The sequence below is a fragment of the Ascidiella aspersa genome, chromosome 2, assembly GCF_963924565.1.
Source record: "Ascidiella aspersa chromosome 2, kaAscAspe10.2, whole genome shotgun sequence".
In the NCBI taxonomy this organism is placed as follows: Eukaryota; Metazoa; Chordata; class Ascidiacea; order Phlebobranchia; family Ascidiidae; genus Ascidiella; species Ascidiella aspersa.
In genome coordinates this window covers 17,743,874-17,760,448 of record NC_139448.1, presented here as the reverse complement: position 1 = coordinate 17,760,448, position 16,575 = coordinate 17,743,874, and the positions used below count along the sequence as shown (strand labels likewise).

At 36.5% G+C, this 16,575-nt stretch overlaps 2 protein-coding genes across 2 annotated transcripts in view; one reads left to right on the top strand and one right to left on the bottom strand.

Moving 5' to 3' along the window:
- Positions 1–261: 261 nt before the first annotated feature.
- LOC146164124 (serine/threonine-protein phosphatase 2A 65 kDa regulatory subunit A beta isoform-like) lies at positions 262–8,930 on the top strand. Its single transcript, XM_083382911.1, has 9 exons — positions 262–602; positions 1,332–1,477; positions 4,114–4,240; positions 4,431–4,545; positions 4,705–4,871; positions 5,370–5,684; positions 6,043–6,210; positions 7,175–7,423; positions 8,256–8,930. The coding sequence occupies exons 1-9, from the start codon at positions 294–296 to the stop codon at positions 8,421–8,423; spliced, it is 1,764 nt and encodes a 587-aa protein (XP_083239037.1). The 5' UTR covers positions 262–293; the 3' UTR covers positions 8,424–8,930.
- A 998-nt stretch (positions 8,931–9,928) lies between these two features.
- The window catches only part of LOC146164123 (uncharacterized), a 30,907-nt gene continuing 24,260 nt past the window's right edge, over positions 9,929–16,575 (bottom strand). Inside the window, exons 31-50 of the mRNA XM_083380670.1 lie at positions 16,419–16,560; positions 16,229–16,335; positions 15,951–16,109; positions 15,720–15,839; positions 15,480–15,618; positions 15,156–15,346; positions 14,908–15,073; positions 14,625–14,790; positions 14,227–14,477; positions 13,981–14,126; positions 13,709–13,853; positions 13,525–13,630; positions 13,298–13,407; positions 13,063–13,217; positions 12,554–12,907; positions 12,295–12,434; positions 11,699–12,158; positions 11,275–11,484; positions 10,926–11,070; positions 9,929–10,500 (exon numbers count right to left, since the gene is read on the bottom strand). Coding sequence (XP_083236796.1) covers positions 10,415–10,500; positions 10,926–11,070; positions 11,275–11,484; positions 11,699–12,158; positions 12,295–12,434; positions 12,554–12,907; positions 13,063–13,217; positions 13,298–13,407; positions 13,525–13,630; positions 13,709–13,853; positions 13,981–14,126; positions 14,227–14,477; positions 14,625–14,790; positions 14,908–15,073; positions 15,156–15,346; positions 15,480–15,618; positions 15,720–15,839; positions 15,951–16,109; positions 16,229–16,335; positions 16,419–16,560 — 3,498 coding nt within the window. The 3' untranslated portion in view covers positions 9,929–10,414. The remainder of the gene's footprint in view (positions 10,501–10,925; positions 11,071–11,274; positions 11,485–11,698; positions 12,159–12,294; positions 12,435–12,553; positions 12,908–13,062; positions 13,218–13,297; positions 13,408–13,524; positions 13,631–13,708; positions 13,854–13,980; positions 14,127–14,226; positions 14,478–14,624; positions 14,791–14,907; positions 15,074–15,155; positions 15,347–15,479; positions 15,619–15,719; positions 15,840–15,950; positions 16,110–16,228; positions 16,336–16,418; positions 16,561–16,575) is intronic.

Sequence of the window (16,575 nt, the reverse complement as noted above, 5' to 3'; positions counted from 1 at the left end):
GGTAAAAACATGCAAATAGTAAAAATAGGTAAAAGGTGATTTTACTCTCCCTGCTCCTTGGAGTTAGATAAAGCTACAAGGATGTGTAAGAGACTTAAGCAGCCTACGGCCCTCGCCTAATGGGCCAGCGCCTTACTTAGCCTTATCTACCCGCAAGGATAAACTAAATTTCTGTTTTTTTATATTTTATGTGTTTGTTTTGTGTGTGACATTTCGTTAATATTCATCAAGAAGCTTTATATCTTGCATTTGTTTAGAGTTATTTTTTAGTGTTCTGTGCAAAAAATTAAAACATGGCTGAAGATGCAGGTGATGACTCTCTGTACCCAATTGCCGTCCTTATTGACGAGCTACGAAATGAAGATGTTCAGCTGCAGCTTAACAGCATGTGTAAACTTTCAACCATTGCTTTGGCTCTTGGTGTTGAACGAACAAGGTCTGAGCTAATCCCGTTTCTTACTGACTCAATGTGTGATGAGGATGAGGTCTTACTTGCTTTGGCAGAACAGCTTGGCTCATTTACACCACTAGTTGGAGGCAACAGCTTTGCACATTGCCTCCTCCCTCCTTTGGAAAGCTTATCCACGGTTGAAGAAACAGTGGTTAGTATAATTCATACCAAAAAATCAGTCTTCTGGGTTGAGCAAACTGTTCAACATAAGAGTCATTTTGTCAATTAATGAAAAATGTACAGCTCAACAAATTACCACTTACAAAAACTACTGGCAAGCCATCTGCAAATTTTAGTATTTACCCTGCCTTACTTTTTCCATGTGTGTATAGTTCTTTAACGACAAATCTGCATGTTTATTTACCTGCTACTGTATAAATGGAATGTAGTTATGTTAAACACTAACTAACGTTTTTATACAAAATTCCAATATTTTTTCATTAATCATTATTAATAACCATAAACACTAAAAAAAACTTTCAAATTATTCTTTGAGTAAGTGATTTGCTAAAAAATCAAAAATCGTCTCATATAACTTCATGTACAATAAGTAAATAATATACTCTAATCTTATTTTAAAACTGGAAAGCGATCAAATGAATAGTTGTACGAGAACTTTTAGCATTTACATATATAGTTAAAGAAATAATAAAATCTTCAAATCCAAATTAACTCTTTTTTACTATGTCATTATCTTTTGTAATAAAAGTATCTGTTTATTGTCCTAAATATGTTTCATTAAACCTTACCACATTTATTTTTATTGTTCCCGTATTAGTGTAATTATGTAATTATAATTATTGGACATGTAAAACTCAAAACTTGAGAATATATTTTCACAGTTGAACAAGTTGAAATTTAATATGTTCAATATATAAAGGTGCGGGACAAAGCAGTTGAGTCCCTTCGATCGGTTGCAAATGATCACAGTGCAAGCGATTTGGAAACCTACATGATGCCGTTGATTAAGAGATTGTCGACTGGTGATTGGTTTACTTCGAGGACCTCTGCATGTGGATTATTTAGGTAAAGTATTCACTTCCTTTTTTAGAACTGGCAAGTGTTACTATTTGCAGTTTAAATATTGCACCATTGTAACTTTGACTATGTGTACATTGGGCTATTTGTGTCTAGCTAGTGTCAACAACTAACCAATGTAATGTCAGTGTGTGTGTGTCATGCTTGATTTAATAGCTGGGTTCATTTTTCATGGTCGTAATTCACAAACGTTTCAGGTTTTAACAAACTGAGTTCTATATATTGTTAGATAAATTATATATTTCAGTATATATATATATATATATATATATATATGTGTGTGTGTTACAATTAGAAACTTAATGCCAAAAAACACATTTATGTTTAATTATCTTTCCAAATACTACACTGAGGGGAAAACAAGTTTATGCTGGTTACAAAAGGAGTATATACTTATTGTAATTAACTTTTGGATATATACTGTTTCAAAAAATTACCTCAGACTTTTCTATCTTGTCAATATGATTTACATAACTTAATTCATTATTGTGAGAAAAGTAGTGAGCTTCACTCTTCACACCATCCTACATTAATTTTGCAGAAGTGCATTAGACATAAATAATGTTTTCAGGTAATATTGGGTGCTAATTCTAAAAACGATATTAGTTTTTTTATCACTTTCCTAATTTATATATACCAGGTAAAAAGGGCGTCTGCTAAGGCGGTAAAATATAAAATAGTATTCTTGCTATTTAATTCTATGGGATGGTTTAGAGCAGGGGTCAGCAACCTTTTTCTAGTCGCGGGCCAAAACCAAACTCAAAAAGATCTCTGCGGGCCGCACCGCACAAAATGTTAACTAACAATTGTGTTATTAACATGTTAGAAATGTGAATCAGGCGGGCCTCGGATCGTTTTTGCACTTAAAAATGTGTTTAATTACATTCAAGGAGGCAGTGAAGTGTTGACGCAAATTGAAAAAAGCGCTTGTTTTGTTTAAAATTAGAGTTCACACGTTGTCATCCGTGCAACGAATGAAAAGTGTAATAAAACTACTTTGATGCAACGCGATAACACTTAAAGGTAATCTATAGTTCAGTGTTTGTTAACCTTTTTAAGTGAAGATACACCTGGCGAGCGAAGCGAGCGCGTTTTTTTTTTTGTTGTATACGGGTATTTCTTTTAAATTTCTTGCAAGTTTTTATTACATTGCCGAAAATGAAAATAAATAAAATGTTAAAAAATGTATGTCCAATATTTTAGAATAATTACGTTTTCCGTTTTTCCGCGACGCACTTGGCAACCTTCCACGGCGCAATGGTAATAAAGAGCTAATCTAGTTCAAAAGACAGCATCAAAACGTAAACAAACCGGACACAGAATAGTCATTCGCGCAAAACGCGAAATTTTTTTGCACTTACGTAGTTGAAATAGTCACAAAGTATGTGAAATGGACTCATTTCTAATTTATTAAAGAGGCGGCGGGCCGGATGACTTACATCGGCGGGCCGGGTCCGGCCCGCGGGCCATAGGTTGCCGACCCCTGGTTTAGAGCTTAACAAAGAGTAATGGCCCTAGATAAAATAATTTACCGTTGAGCCAAAAAAATTTACTACCACCTCGCTACTAGGCTTGGGCTAATAAAGTGTGTGAAAAGTCTGGGTGAGCATGGGGCGAAAAAAAGGTTTGATTGCTTTTAGGCTGGTTGTGAGCATCTTTTTGGGCAAGACTAAATCATGTTATTACAAAAAACTTGTTAATTTTGTTTTGTACATAAAACTACTTTGTAGCACGAGTGGAGAACTGTTCTTTTTGCACAGCCATATGAATTACCTTTCCATCAAATTAGAAGCAACAAGTAAATAGCAAGGTGAACCCAAACCGTGATTTACATAGGTTACATCTGTATTCTGTAACATTGCACCTGGCATAAGATTCCAGGGTGTTTATCGCACCACCTCCTAATTGTCGCTTGTTATCGTTTTTTTCCATAAGATGTTCACTTGTATTTGAGACAAGTAATCTCAATAAGGCATGAAAGCGAAAAAAATTATTTGGTGAAATTATCTGCCAACAAGATAGAAACCAGCCGTGTAATTATATATATACAAAATTAATGTATCATCCTCAATTTTTCGGTATAATCTTATTCACGAAATATTTAATATGCAATGCAGGTGCACATCTATTAGCGTCAAGTCGGTCAAGCACTCGTCGCCATAGGTCGTTTGGCTGACTGTTTTAATTAGTGTGGATCGTGTAAAGAAACGTAAAGCTTCTTTGTTCTTGTTGTCAAAATTTAAATAGCGTTTCGTAAAAAAATTTAACGTGATATGTGAAATCTGAGTTCAATTTTGGAATAGGCGACCCAAAACAAACCAAAATACCCATGTATCATGTATTTTTAAATATACGTTACTAATTTTGATTAATTCAGCATTATTTGTTTATGTTTTAAATGTTACTGTTTTGTTATTGGTTTATTGCAAAAGTCTTAACAGAAAAAGCAAAAACAAATTTTGCATTTATTGTAGTCAAAAATCACACGTTGTCTTGTAAGTTGTTACAGTCAACAAGTTTGTGGTTACCGTTAAATTAAATACTTTTGAAGGATTTGATTGGCAAATCTTGAAAGATTTTCTACATCTTCATATATCTTACAGTTTTATTCTAATTTTTTTCAGTGTTGTGTATCCCCGAGTTTCTATCAGTCTTAAACAAGAGCTGCGAACACTTTTCCGCAACCTGTGCGGAGATGACACTCCGATGGTTAGAAGGGCTGCTGCCTCAAAGCTCGGGGAATTTGCTAAGGTAAGGATTATCAACAAAGAATATATGGAAATCGAATAGCTTCAAGAAATTTCTTAACAAATATTGTATATTTACTCTGTATTGTGTGTTTTGGGACCAAGGTGATCATTTTATATTTATCTAAATTTATTTGCGCTATGGTATTGATTTTATGACGCTGGTGTTTAAACAAACAATGTGTTTTAAACAGGTGGTTGAAAAAGAACATGTAATATCTGACTGCATACCCTTGCTTCTTAACTTGGCGAATGATGAACAAGACTCTGTACGTTTGCTTTCAGTGGATGGATGTGTTGCCATGGCCGGTATGCTGTTATGTAGGAGTGTAATTAAAATAAGAATATGGCCTATTGAGAATGGGTAGCTATGGGAGGTCATTTAGAATAAAGTAATGCTGTGTATAAATAGCCTATGTAATAATTTCCAAATCTTGTGTTTGTATCTGAAACACTTAACAATTACAGAGCTCCTAAGCGAGAGTGAGTGCGACCAATATTTATTGAACACAATCAAGGAAGCTGCCAGTGACAAATCGTGGCGAGTTCGTTACATGCTTTCTGACAAGTTCAGTTTATTGCAGAAGGCAATCGGCCCTCAACTCACAGTGCAGCATCTCGTTCCTGCCTTCCAGGTAAAGTGACGAATGTTTATCAATTACTTGAAATGAATTTTTTCTCCAATTTCTATTCATCCACCCTTTAAAACACACTTACAATTTATGGAAAATCGGCCTCTTTTTTAGCTAAAAGTGTAGCAGTTTAATAACTTGGCTTGCATTTATATTTTAGTTTGGCAGTTATCCTGTAACTGTATTATTTAAGAAGTAATTCACTTTTAATTTAGACTTTCAACACTAATATGGCTTTGGGAAGAAATAAACGGGCGGAAAATTTACTTTTCAAATCAAATTAAAAAAATAAATTGTTTAGTTGAACAGGTTATTGTATTTGCCGAAACACAAAAAATACCGCGCATAAACTAAATGTCCCACCATAATGAGTCCCGTGGCCCGGGATCAATGCAGCGTTTTATGTGTTCTAATTCTGATTCCTATTGCTATGAATTTAGATTGTTTTGTTTGTGAGCGGTTCTGATTAGCTACCTTTGTAAACCCTTAAATATGTTTCAGTCGCTTCTGAAAGATTGCGAAGCAGAGGTTCGCGCCGCTGTCGCTCATAAAGTGAAGGAGTTCTGCGACCTGTTGCCTGTGGACAAGCGTGAGCAAATCATCATGCAGAACATTCTGCCGCATGTCAAGGAACTTGTCACCGACGCCAACCAACACGTCAAGTCCGCCCTCGCCTCTGTTATAATGGGCCTTTCCCCTGTTTTGGGCAAAGACAACACCATTGAGCACCTTCTTCCACTGTTCTTGACCCAACTGCGCGACGAATGTCCCGACGTTCGTCTGAACATTATTTCCAACATTGACTGTGTCAACGACGTAAGTTAAATATAACCTCATCGTATTTTTATTTGTTCTTGTTTATTCTGTCCTGTTTAAGTCAAAAAAATTGTCCTTTGGTAAATCTATTTAATCGCAAATATGATGAAGTGTTCCACTAACAAAGCTTCTTATTGTGCCCATCTTGTAATTTATAGGTTGTGCAGACTGTTATTTTTTTGCTTTAGGAATACCTGTATGTCAAGAAATTACCTTTATGTCAATAAAAACCAATTTTCTTTGCATACTTTTTGTTGTTACCCATTAACCCCTTTGTTTGATCAGTGTGAACGGCTGTTTACACAACTATCTTCCTTAAACACATAACAATCTTTTATCTATAATTTTCTTTAAAAAGGTGATTGGAATCGACCAGCTTTCGCAGTCTCTTCTTCCGGCTATAGTAGAGCTCGCTGAAGACGGCAAATGGCGGGTGAGGCTTGCCATCATTGAACATATGCCACTCCTCGCTGCGCAACTCGGACAGCAGTTCTTCGACGATAAACTCAACGGACTCTGCATGCAGGTAAATAAAACCGTCTTTAAATAATGATATATGTTTCTACTTCCTGTTTAGAGCTATCAATTAAGGGTATCGATGTTACCCTCATAACAGTGGTTCCAACCTTTTTTAGTCGCGCAACTCTTTCAAATTTTTTTCAAGCTAATGGATCCCTAACTTTTTCCGGAAAACCATATGCTTACATAATTTATACCAGTCTTTGTGAAACGCTATATTTTGGTCAAGATTAAATAAAAGTTTCTTATACATTAAGACTAAGTGATACATTTAACAAAATTGTTTATTTTTGTACAACTTTCAAAGAAATTGCCGAAAGGGCTTCCTTTGAGTATGACAGAAAGCATCGGCTAATATATTAGAGGCCATACATAAATGAATTTTACTTAAATTTCAACAAAGGGGGGTCTTATTTTTTCTTTCAAAAACAATATCTTTTTTGAGCTCCTATAATCGTTTTAAACTTCGCCTTAACAAAGCCAACGTACTTCTAAATAATACAATAACACAGATGTTGCCAACACGCGTTTTTTCCACCTAACAATTACAACCGGTTCTTTTGCTAAATGCCGAACTCTTGTTAATGTCTGATTAGCTTCTATACTTATTCGCTTTAACACAGGATCAATTTTAACATTATAAATACCATGCTTCACAATAGAATCCTAATCAGTTTTGGTAAACGTCGCACACAATTAACACCAAAGCAATTATGGCTAAAATATTTATTACATATGACGCCTTTTTCCTTTTAGTGATTACAAGTTATTGCAAATACTTAAGAAATCTGGCACTTTTCAGTGCACTCGCGAACCCCCAGGAACCTTTCTCACGGAAGGGATCCGTGGGCCCTTGGTTTGGAACCACTGCTCTATAATACTATTTAATATTAGTAAACAAAACAGTGAACCTTTAATGTCGATTGTTATTTAAGCCACCTTTTTCGTTAACAAAATACGTTTACTCGCAGTGGCTGGTAGATCACGTTTACGCGATACGTGAAGCGGCGACCACAAACCTGCGAAAGCTTGTGGAGACCTTTGGGGTGGAATGGGCCAAGGAGGCCGTAGTGCCCAAGATCATTAATTTGGCACAGGATCAAAACTACCTGCGAAGAATGACCACCATCTTCTGCGTTAACGAGCTCGCTTCGATCTTGACCGGAGAGCATTTGTCGAAGTTGATTCTCCCGACCCTGCTGCAGCTATCTAATGACGGGGTAAGTACACATAAATATGTACCAACAGCGAGTTGTGGCACTTGTCCTAAACTGAGATGGTTTCGGTGTCGATGTGTAAGTCCGTTGTAGTGGGCCATGATGGCGGCCTACCTTTTAACCCAAGACGTCAACCTTGTCACCTACCTAGTTTGAACAAAGTTCATCTATTAAATCACTTGTTTTGTTCAAGTTAGTCGATTAAAACAATAACAGACATCTCGGAATTTTCAACGAATTTAACAGAGTTTTTTTTTAATTCTGTTTTTTAATAGTGAGGGCATTTGTTCCCTCCCCTCAATTGTTCACGAACACGAGGTTTAATATAGCAGCTTGCTTGGATGGCCAATTGGTTTATTTTTGTAGTGAACAAGGGTTATTCTGTTTAATTAGTAGCCTGGCGTTTGTGAATCGCAATCAACCTTGCATTCTGGGAGGTTCTGTAAATATCCTAAACTTGATACGTGCGATAAACGTTCGGACTTTATCACAAGAGACCCTAGATGCTTGTTATATAGCGAGACCTTATTCTAGCTGTTGGGGCAACAATGTAGGTTGTTTAAACAAACCTTGATATTAGAATGAGAAGCATTAGAAAAATAACAAGTTGTCCGAGCTATCAAACCTAATAAATTTCGCAGGAGTACCATTTAAGTTAAACTTTTTCCTAAAGTGAGATCCTTTCAGGTAATAATTAAAATCTGATACATATCACAAAACAACTAAAATTGTTGTGACTAAATTTCTACTATTTTTTGTCTGTCGTTTTAAAGTATACACAACGTGTTAGCTATCAAAAATCCTTAACCCACAAATGATATGTTTTTGTTTGTAGGTGGCTAACGTTCGATTTAACGTGTGCAAGTGTATGGAGAAGGTGGGTTTGCGATTGGATGGAACAAGTATTTCAACTGACGTCAAGCCCATGCTGCAGCGGTTGTCACGTGATAACGACATCGATGTCCAGTATTACGCACAACGTGCTCTACAGTCTCTTGCCTGAATAGCGCAATCTAACGAAACCGGTGTTTACAGTCAAACCACTCACTAACGTCGTCACCAAATGTGATGGCTAACGCCGATGGAAAATGTCGGCCGTTTGTCGAAAAAATAATTTATCACTTTGTTCACGACCAAAAAAGTATAACAACAACAGTGGTTAAACAGTCAAATTCTGCTGTATATCGACAAATCTTAAAATTCACTTTTGACAAACTTTTTGTTGTTATTAATTTGCTACCCCTACAATGCTTTTTAAAGAAAATCGAGCGACTATACTATATCATTCTTGTAATGTTATTTTGCAACCACACTGGCCAGTAGTCGCCCAATTTTTGTCCGCCACTTTACATCTTAAGTTCATCGTGACGTTTCCACCAATCTGCGCCCGAGTTGTTTGCTCTCCAAATTCACGCGTATGTTCACGCTTTTTGTAAATGTAGCCAACTCTCTTTTTTTGTTCGTCGTTTAATAAATGTAATGTGTAGCGAATAAAAAAATATCGATTATATTTTGATGGTGTTGATTGACAAAAGCATCGCATGTCGTCAAATGAAATTTGTAAAATTAGGTTATTTTGATTTTAAGTGTTGCAGAAAAGAATGTTTATTTTTGTACTTTAAAGACGTTTTTGACAAACCAAATGTCGCTGTAAGTAGTGGCCTATTTGAAAAAGGTTTTCTTTCTGATAATTTTAAGGACTATAAACGTATCCTATACCTACACCTACATTACTAAGCAATTAGTGTACAATATATCAGGGATGTCAAACGTATGGCCCCGGACCATTAAACATTTTTTTTACCACCGCGTAGATTCTGTTAATAATATGTTGCACAATAAGTAGGAAAATTACGTCATTAGTATACACAAAAAGCAAACAGATGATTGGAATGGTTGAAGGTCTTTTGCTTTGTTAAGTTACGTCAAGTTGTTTACCTAGTAGGCCTATTTAAAAAAAACTTTCAAAGGTAGAAATTACTGCGTAAGATCGCAAACTATGATAAAAATTCCTATCTTTTTTGCATCGTGCCAGCACCGGTATCACTGTAGTATCCGAGTAACCTAATTTTCAAAGACTACCGTTGCTTCTAATCGACATGCGTTATCGTTGCCGATCCGATGCTATCGGATATTCCTATTGGAATGGTGATATATTTTGAAACTAGAGCGACAGAACGTTTTGCTTATGTATTTCAAAGCTTTGGTACCTACTGTGTATTACTAATTTCTAAATAAAGATTGGTTTAAAAAAACGTCAGAAAAAAACACAATTTTATTTTGAAGTTGTTATTCTTCAGCCATTTCCCTAAATTCCTACGTTCTTGACGGCAGTAGTCCCAAGCAAGTTTATGAAGCAAGTATTAGAAATCACACCAATTTATTAAAACGACATTCAGTTGGCACCAAAAAGTATCAAAAACACCTTGCGAGAAACCTTTCTCGCTGAAATTGTTATGCTGCATGAAAAAGGCACCACTAAAATTACATCAAATATATCAACCACATTGCAACACAGCGAATTTGCTCAATTAAAATGTACATTTCGATCGTTGTGTTAACGAACAACACAAGTAGTTTTGTTAGCATTAAATTTATGCAATAACGTCTTTACACTTCGGTGTAGTTTTCTTTTACAGGTAACAACAAACCTATTTACAAGGTTGAGGTAGATTATAGGTTAGAACGTAGTTTGGAAGGCTGCCCGTTCGAACCAACCACCAATGTAATATGCGGCTGGCTAACAAACGGTAACGGTTTATAAACAAATGTACAGCGGCTTTACATAATTTTAAAACACAGTACAAATAGCGCGTGACTGATATGTATAATTTTGTCACAAGTTGCATTGCTTTCAAAAAACAACAAAACAGTAGAAAATCGAAAAAAATTGGTACACGAAAAACACTGAAAGATTAAAAAACACAAACATTTGACGATCATAGTTCAATTACAACGTTGGAGACTGGCAGCATATTATCGTGAAAGTTTTGTTTAGCATGTTCCACATACTGAGCGGAAAACGCCTTCTTGTGACAGGATTTCACATCTGCAGTTGCAAGTACTTGTTGATGCAGTTGCTGAAAAAAAAAATATATTTCATAACAAACAATTCTAAATAGAAAAAAATGTGGATTGGATCCATTCTGGAAAATACGTATCATTTTTAATCTAAAGTAATTCGTTGTATCAGCGAAAATCAAACCGCATTAGTTACATGAACAAAGAGTTTGTTTGAACGAAGGTAGGCTATATGTTTTATTTAGTTTACTGTTATCGGCTTTAGAATTTGCTGCAATCTTAATTGTTTTTGATCGGGGCGCAATTTTTATTCCTTACTACTAAAAGAATGAGACTGTTTTCACACATTCCTAGAATTGAGTTTTACATAATTGATTTTTAAAAGAAGAGTGACACGGTCGAGACAATTTCAATATTAATATTAACAAGCTTGCCTCTAGATACTTTTTAATATTTTAAATTAATATAAAAAATGCAATCTTACCTATAGTCATGCGGTTGGCGATTGCTCCTGTTACGTCTTTTCCGGCTCTCTTAACTTGCGTGGCCATCTCAGATGCATTCCACACAGAGTAGTCGTTAATTGACGACAAAGCCGTGGTGCACACATCGGTGGCGGAAGGAATTATCTGAATTTTAAAGCACGAATACACATTATTGTCGCAATTAGGTGTTAACGGCATAACCACGTCGAAATTACTTGTACACCTTCGTTTAACTTATCTACAATTTTGCGATGCGCTCTTTACACAATAATCTATTCAATTTGCAAGGATTTTCAATGACGGTAAGTTAATCGCATAAAATTCAAGTGCTTGCATAGCGTAGTCTACCTGATTAAGAAGTTCAGCGACCGTGTTGGGCTGGTTGCCGCGAATAGATTGTTTGGTGAATGCTCCGGACCTCTCGTAGCCGATAATACGGGATTTACTCGAAAGTTTTTTGCCCGACCTTGATGCCTGGGTTGTCACACCTTGGCCGCGAATCAAATGGAAACTGATGCCTCGACGATTCAGTAGGTCGTTCATTTCGCTGGCTTTCACCTTCATTGACGAACGTGTTATTAGAAAAAAGATATTCTAAGGGGTTGGAATAAAATCAACAAATGCGCCGAAATACATTTTACTGGTATTTTGCAAATAATATAAAACAAAACCAACAAAACCACTCTGATAATAAAGTTCATTAAGGAAGCGCAAAGGTACGAGATTGGGTATGATAGAAACACTACAATTTTGCCCGCATAAGAAAACGCACCTGGTTTGATTCGCCGCAGTCGGAGCAAGTCATCATTACAACGTTGCGGTTTGACGTGCTTCGGAATGGAAACAAGGCGGCAAGTTTCACTGCGTCTAACGCCTTCGTCCCTATGTTCTTTTCCGCAGGAGAAGCAACCGGTAGATGCTTTATAACTTTTTCCAGGTTGTGAGCCGTTCCCATAAGTTTACCGTTGGCGGTTACGGTATACAAATCGGCGCCTTTAGTGCCGTACACCACCAAACCGAATCGCAAGTTGTCTTGACTGGACCCCAGTAGACGCAAGAGCCTTGGTAGAGTTCCGCGAAGGTTGTTGAAACATTTGCCTCCCTCCATTACAATGACGGTATCTAAACCACCACTGGCAAGTTCCTCGCTCGAAGGGTGTAAGGCGTTGTCCTCACAAGAGACACAACGCTGAGGCATATTCGTCGAAGCTCCGAATTTCTTGCATTTCGTTCTACAAAAAAAACAAAGATGATTAGTTTGTGAAACCGCTATATACTATATACTAGAACAGACGGTTTTTAAATCGTTCTGTTTGAAACACAAACATACACCCTAATGGTAAGCTAAATTGTTGCAGGATGTCTCACCTGTAAGCAGTCGCGAGACCACAAGCCATTTGTTCATTGCACAACTGTCGTCTACAAGCTTCAAGGTAAGGTTGTGGATCGACGACAGGGAAACAAGATCTCAGCTCGGACTTGGAATAGTCAAACAAGGTGGTGCAGATCTAGGAACAAATTTTGTTTTAATACGAAAGATAACTTCCGCGTAGCTTGCATTTACATAACGATGTTAAGATTAAGGAAGATGTGCTGTCTATACTTTGTACGAATAAAAATAACTTACATCGCTGTCTTCCATGCAGCTGGAAGGTGACATGCTAGTGGACTGGCACGTGATTGTACTAGTGTTTGACGACACCGCCCACGAATCTTGTTGCGCAATGACGTCATCATCAGATAGACCTTCAGCGGTTGTAATGTCGTTTTCTGGTTCATTATCCATGGTACCCATCAGCCCGGAAACTCGACCATGGTAAAACGCACCGAGCTCAAGCTGACAAATAAACCCGCTGACGTAGGAGCATTTTAAGGTGACGTCGCGCTTATTAGCCTTGATTTCGATACCGGTAAGGCTTCGACGTACACTGAAAGTTGTATCATCGTAGGGAAGATGCACCGGTTGGGAGTTAATGCTCACCTACAAAAACAAATGAACCGTTAATGCCAAATTTTGCAATGAAAAGGTCGATTGTTGAAAAAACTTTTGATGAATATTGTAGATTATTTTTACCTAAAGAGTAGCACATTGTTTTGTAGAAAATACAATAACTTATAAGAGATTTGTAAACTAACCATGCTCGTCGATTGGATCTGCAGGGTTTTCTGTTCTTTATTCTCGTCCTTAGTTTTTAATAGAAACGAGCTACCGCTTTCTGGTGTTCTTTGCATAATGAGTGTGAAGTTTTGATCCAAAAAATCATGGGCCAGGACGTGAGCACAATTTAAACCTGGCAACATAAAAATAAACGTTGACTGTCAACATTTAATACATTAACGCAAATAACGCTTATTTAGTGCTTATACTAACCTTCAACGTCGTAAAGTTTTCCATCGAAGGTAACGACCTGTTTGCCGTTGATAACAGTTGCGAAACCTGGAAAAGGCGGTGATTGTTCAGAGTTCCAATTAGCCAAGAACCTGTTTGAAAAAATATATGACTTACTCATCGTGTTAACTAAACTGAGCGTGACATAACTAACATTGGCATAACTAATAACCAAACAACCACCGTTCTGTAAATCGAATTTGACATACCTATAATATTTGTCAGCCATTCCGTATCCAAGTGCTTGTCTGATAACCTGGGTAACAACAGTCCCAGCTAACCAATCACGAATAACGTTCGCAACTGGAAACACGTCTGGAAATATAAAAAAACACTTAAAATAAATTAATTTTCTTTATTTAAAGCCGTAGTAATGCTACTGCCGCCACTTACTGAGGCTATTAGTAGAATAAACAGTTGGGAAGTTGACGATAATCTGCTGATCTGACAAGTGTATCAGCGAGCTTTCCGGCGATAGTGAACCGGCAATCATTGCGTATAACTGCTCGTCTAAAGTGTCGATTTTATGGTTGAGAATCTACAAAGTAAACGAAAAAAGAATTAATACAATTTTTCTGTGATTTGATTACGTTTTTGACAAAATCCCTAGAAAAAATTATATGGGAAGACAAATACAATGTTTAAAAAATTAATTCAGCTTTTACCTCCTTAGCGTATTTGACTGTCAACCATCCGATTTTAGTTTGGCCTTTCGTTTCAAAGATAGACTCGAAAATTTCCTCGCTATCTTCTTTTAGTTGCTGGACAAATGAGTCATAATAGGCACGTCGAAGTTGACTAAGTGGTAAACCTTAATAAATATAGTGAAATGTTATTTACAAAGGTGAAAATGCTAGTTGAATAGGAAAAGTTGGTATTTTCGTTTTTACTTTTCGTTCTTATTCGCTTACCAAGTTGTTCGATCACCGTTCGCAATTGCCCATCGCTTCCGAATGTCGAAGACTGCATCGTTGTTTGTTGGATGGCTCGCAATTTGTTTTTAAGCCAGTCAAATGCAGTGGCTTGCCATTCATCGACGATATCAAACTGACTAATTTGTCCGGCGAGAGTGCCATTTTGCAAAACTCTGGTAAAATCTCGAACACCACTCTCCAAGTTGGCTACATTCAAAATAGTTTTGGACAGTTCTTCTCGTTGAGATCTACAAATAAAAAAATCTTTATTTATACCGTTGCTCAACATAACACACACACAAATTAGATTTATTATATTGTCTTCGAGACTTAAATACCTAATGGTCGATAATAATTATGTTTGGCAAACTACATAAATTTGCTTTTCTTTTTACCTCATCTTGAATTGCATCCAGCCTTGTACTGGAACACTTAACCTAATTTGAATAAGATCATCCTCTTTCGGAAATTGCGGTCCGGTCGAATCTTTTTGAAACAAACGGAACATCAGCAAATCAGTTGTGCATTTTCCTTGGGCTGATACGTACCCTGACTCTTTATCTATAAAAATAACGTTTAAAAATATATGTTATGGTGTAACATCAGTTTTAAGTACGATATTTAAAAATATTCCACAATACGACAATTTTTTAATGTAAGCTACACTTATCAACCCACCTGTTTTAAATCCGCTGGTCAATACGATAGTTTCGCTATTAAGAAGTACATAATGCTCTGTTTGGAAGACATCGGACCAGTCCATTATTGAAGAGTACTGTGTTCCATAGGAGGTTGGCTTTTTCTCAAAAACGTTTCGGATGACTTTGTTGTACGGAGTTTGCACCTGTCGGTGAAGAACAACAACTCATTAGCACAACTTATAAACTAGGCATGTATCCATGGCTGTTTATGACGAGGAAACTTACGCTGACTTCAACACGATTCAATTCCAAATCATCGCTCCACTTTGCGTTCCACTCCTGCTTGCGCAATACACCGTGTTGTACGACTAGACCAATGTTGCGCAAGTTTCTTGTGGCCCCATAAGATGGAACCACTTTGAATAAGAAGTCTTCCGACAAGCATTGGATACTTGCCTCACCAGTGAAGTTCGTATCTAAGAGTAAAATTATTTTGGTTTCGGAAGGGTTTAGTAAGTATGTTATATCTTACATAGTTGGAAATTGTACGTGTACAAACCTTTAGTGTTTAAACTAAATTTCAAGTTAGAAAAACACCGAAATACTTACGTTCAGCGAAACTGTTGTTTCTTATATTAAGAATGGCGACCCAGTCTTCGGCTGCGTCAGTACTCCTTTTAAGGATTGATTCAAATCCGTAAACAATATCGCGATAATGTTTTGAAAGCGTAGTCTTCAAAGAGATTCTCTGTATATGTAATTAAATTACATAAAGTTATGAATATATGTTTGCACCATGCGCTAACATTTATTTATATTTATAACAACTCAACACATGCAGCAACTTACATTAGGGTTCGTATCGCAATCCAAATATATATCGCTTATAACTTGATTTTCGTTTCTTCTATCGATGGTCATTACCAGTTGAGCGCCGCGACTAATCGCCCAGCCGTTAATGAACAAAACCTGTAATTAAAAGATATATGTTTCAACCTATTTTACTAATTTGCGCTGAACAATAATATTCTTCTTCGGGTGTTCACAACTGCAAAATATATGTTTTGTAAAACAGCTTACCTCAAAAGGTTGTTCAACATTCATCTCCAAAGTACTAATACCATTAGTGTCCATTCTAGCGTAAGCAGTGCCAGCTAGGGTTCGTTCTGCGCAAGTTAAATTAAATGAGCCTCGAGCGGAGTTCAATGACTTTTCAACAGAAATCTCAACTTCGACGTTCTGCAAAAAATAACACAAAATAACACCATTGAAAAATAGACAGCATGGTTACGCAACCAATAAAAAATATAAAGCAAAAATGTTCACTAATCATAAAAACGGTAAATAGTAAGGGCTACCTGCTGAAGGATTTTAAAAATTTGTCCGAGAATTCCTGATTGGTATTGGAAATTAACTTCATAACCTTTGCGCTGTACAAGTTCGTTGTTAAGCGATTTCAAAGTTCCTGTTTTGAAAGGTAAACATTTGTTTTCAATTAATTATTTCAAGGATCATCATAACAAAATAAATCAAAAAAAATGTAATTACCAGATACAGAAGCTGGTTCTTTGTTATTAACTACTGCCCGAGTAAGAAAGTTAGTGGTTTTGCCTTGTGTGTTGACTGATGTCGTAAGATCAAGTGTTTTAAGAGGATATTCTTCCATTGGTTGAATTAGAATGAAATCAGCCTACAAAAAAAACAA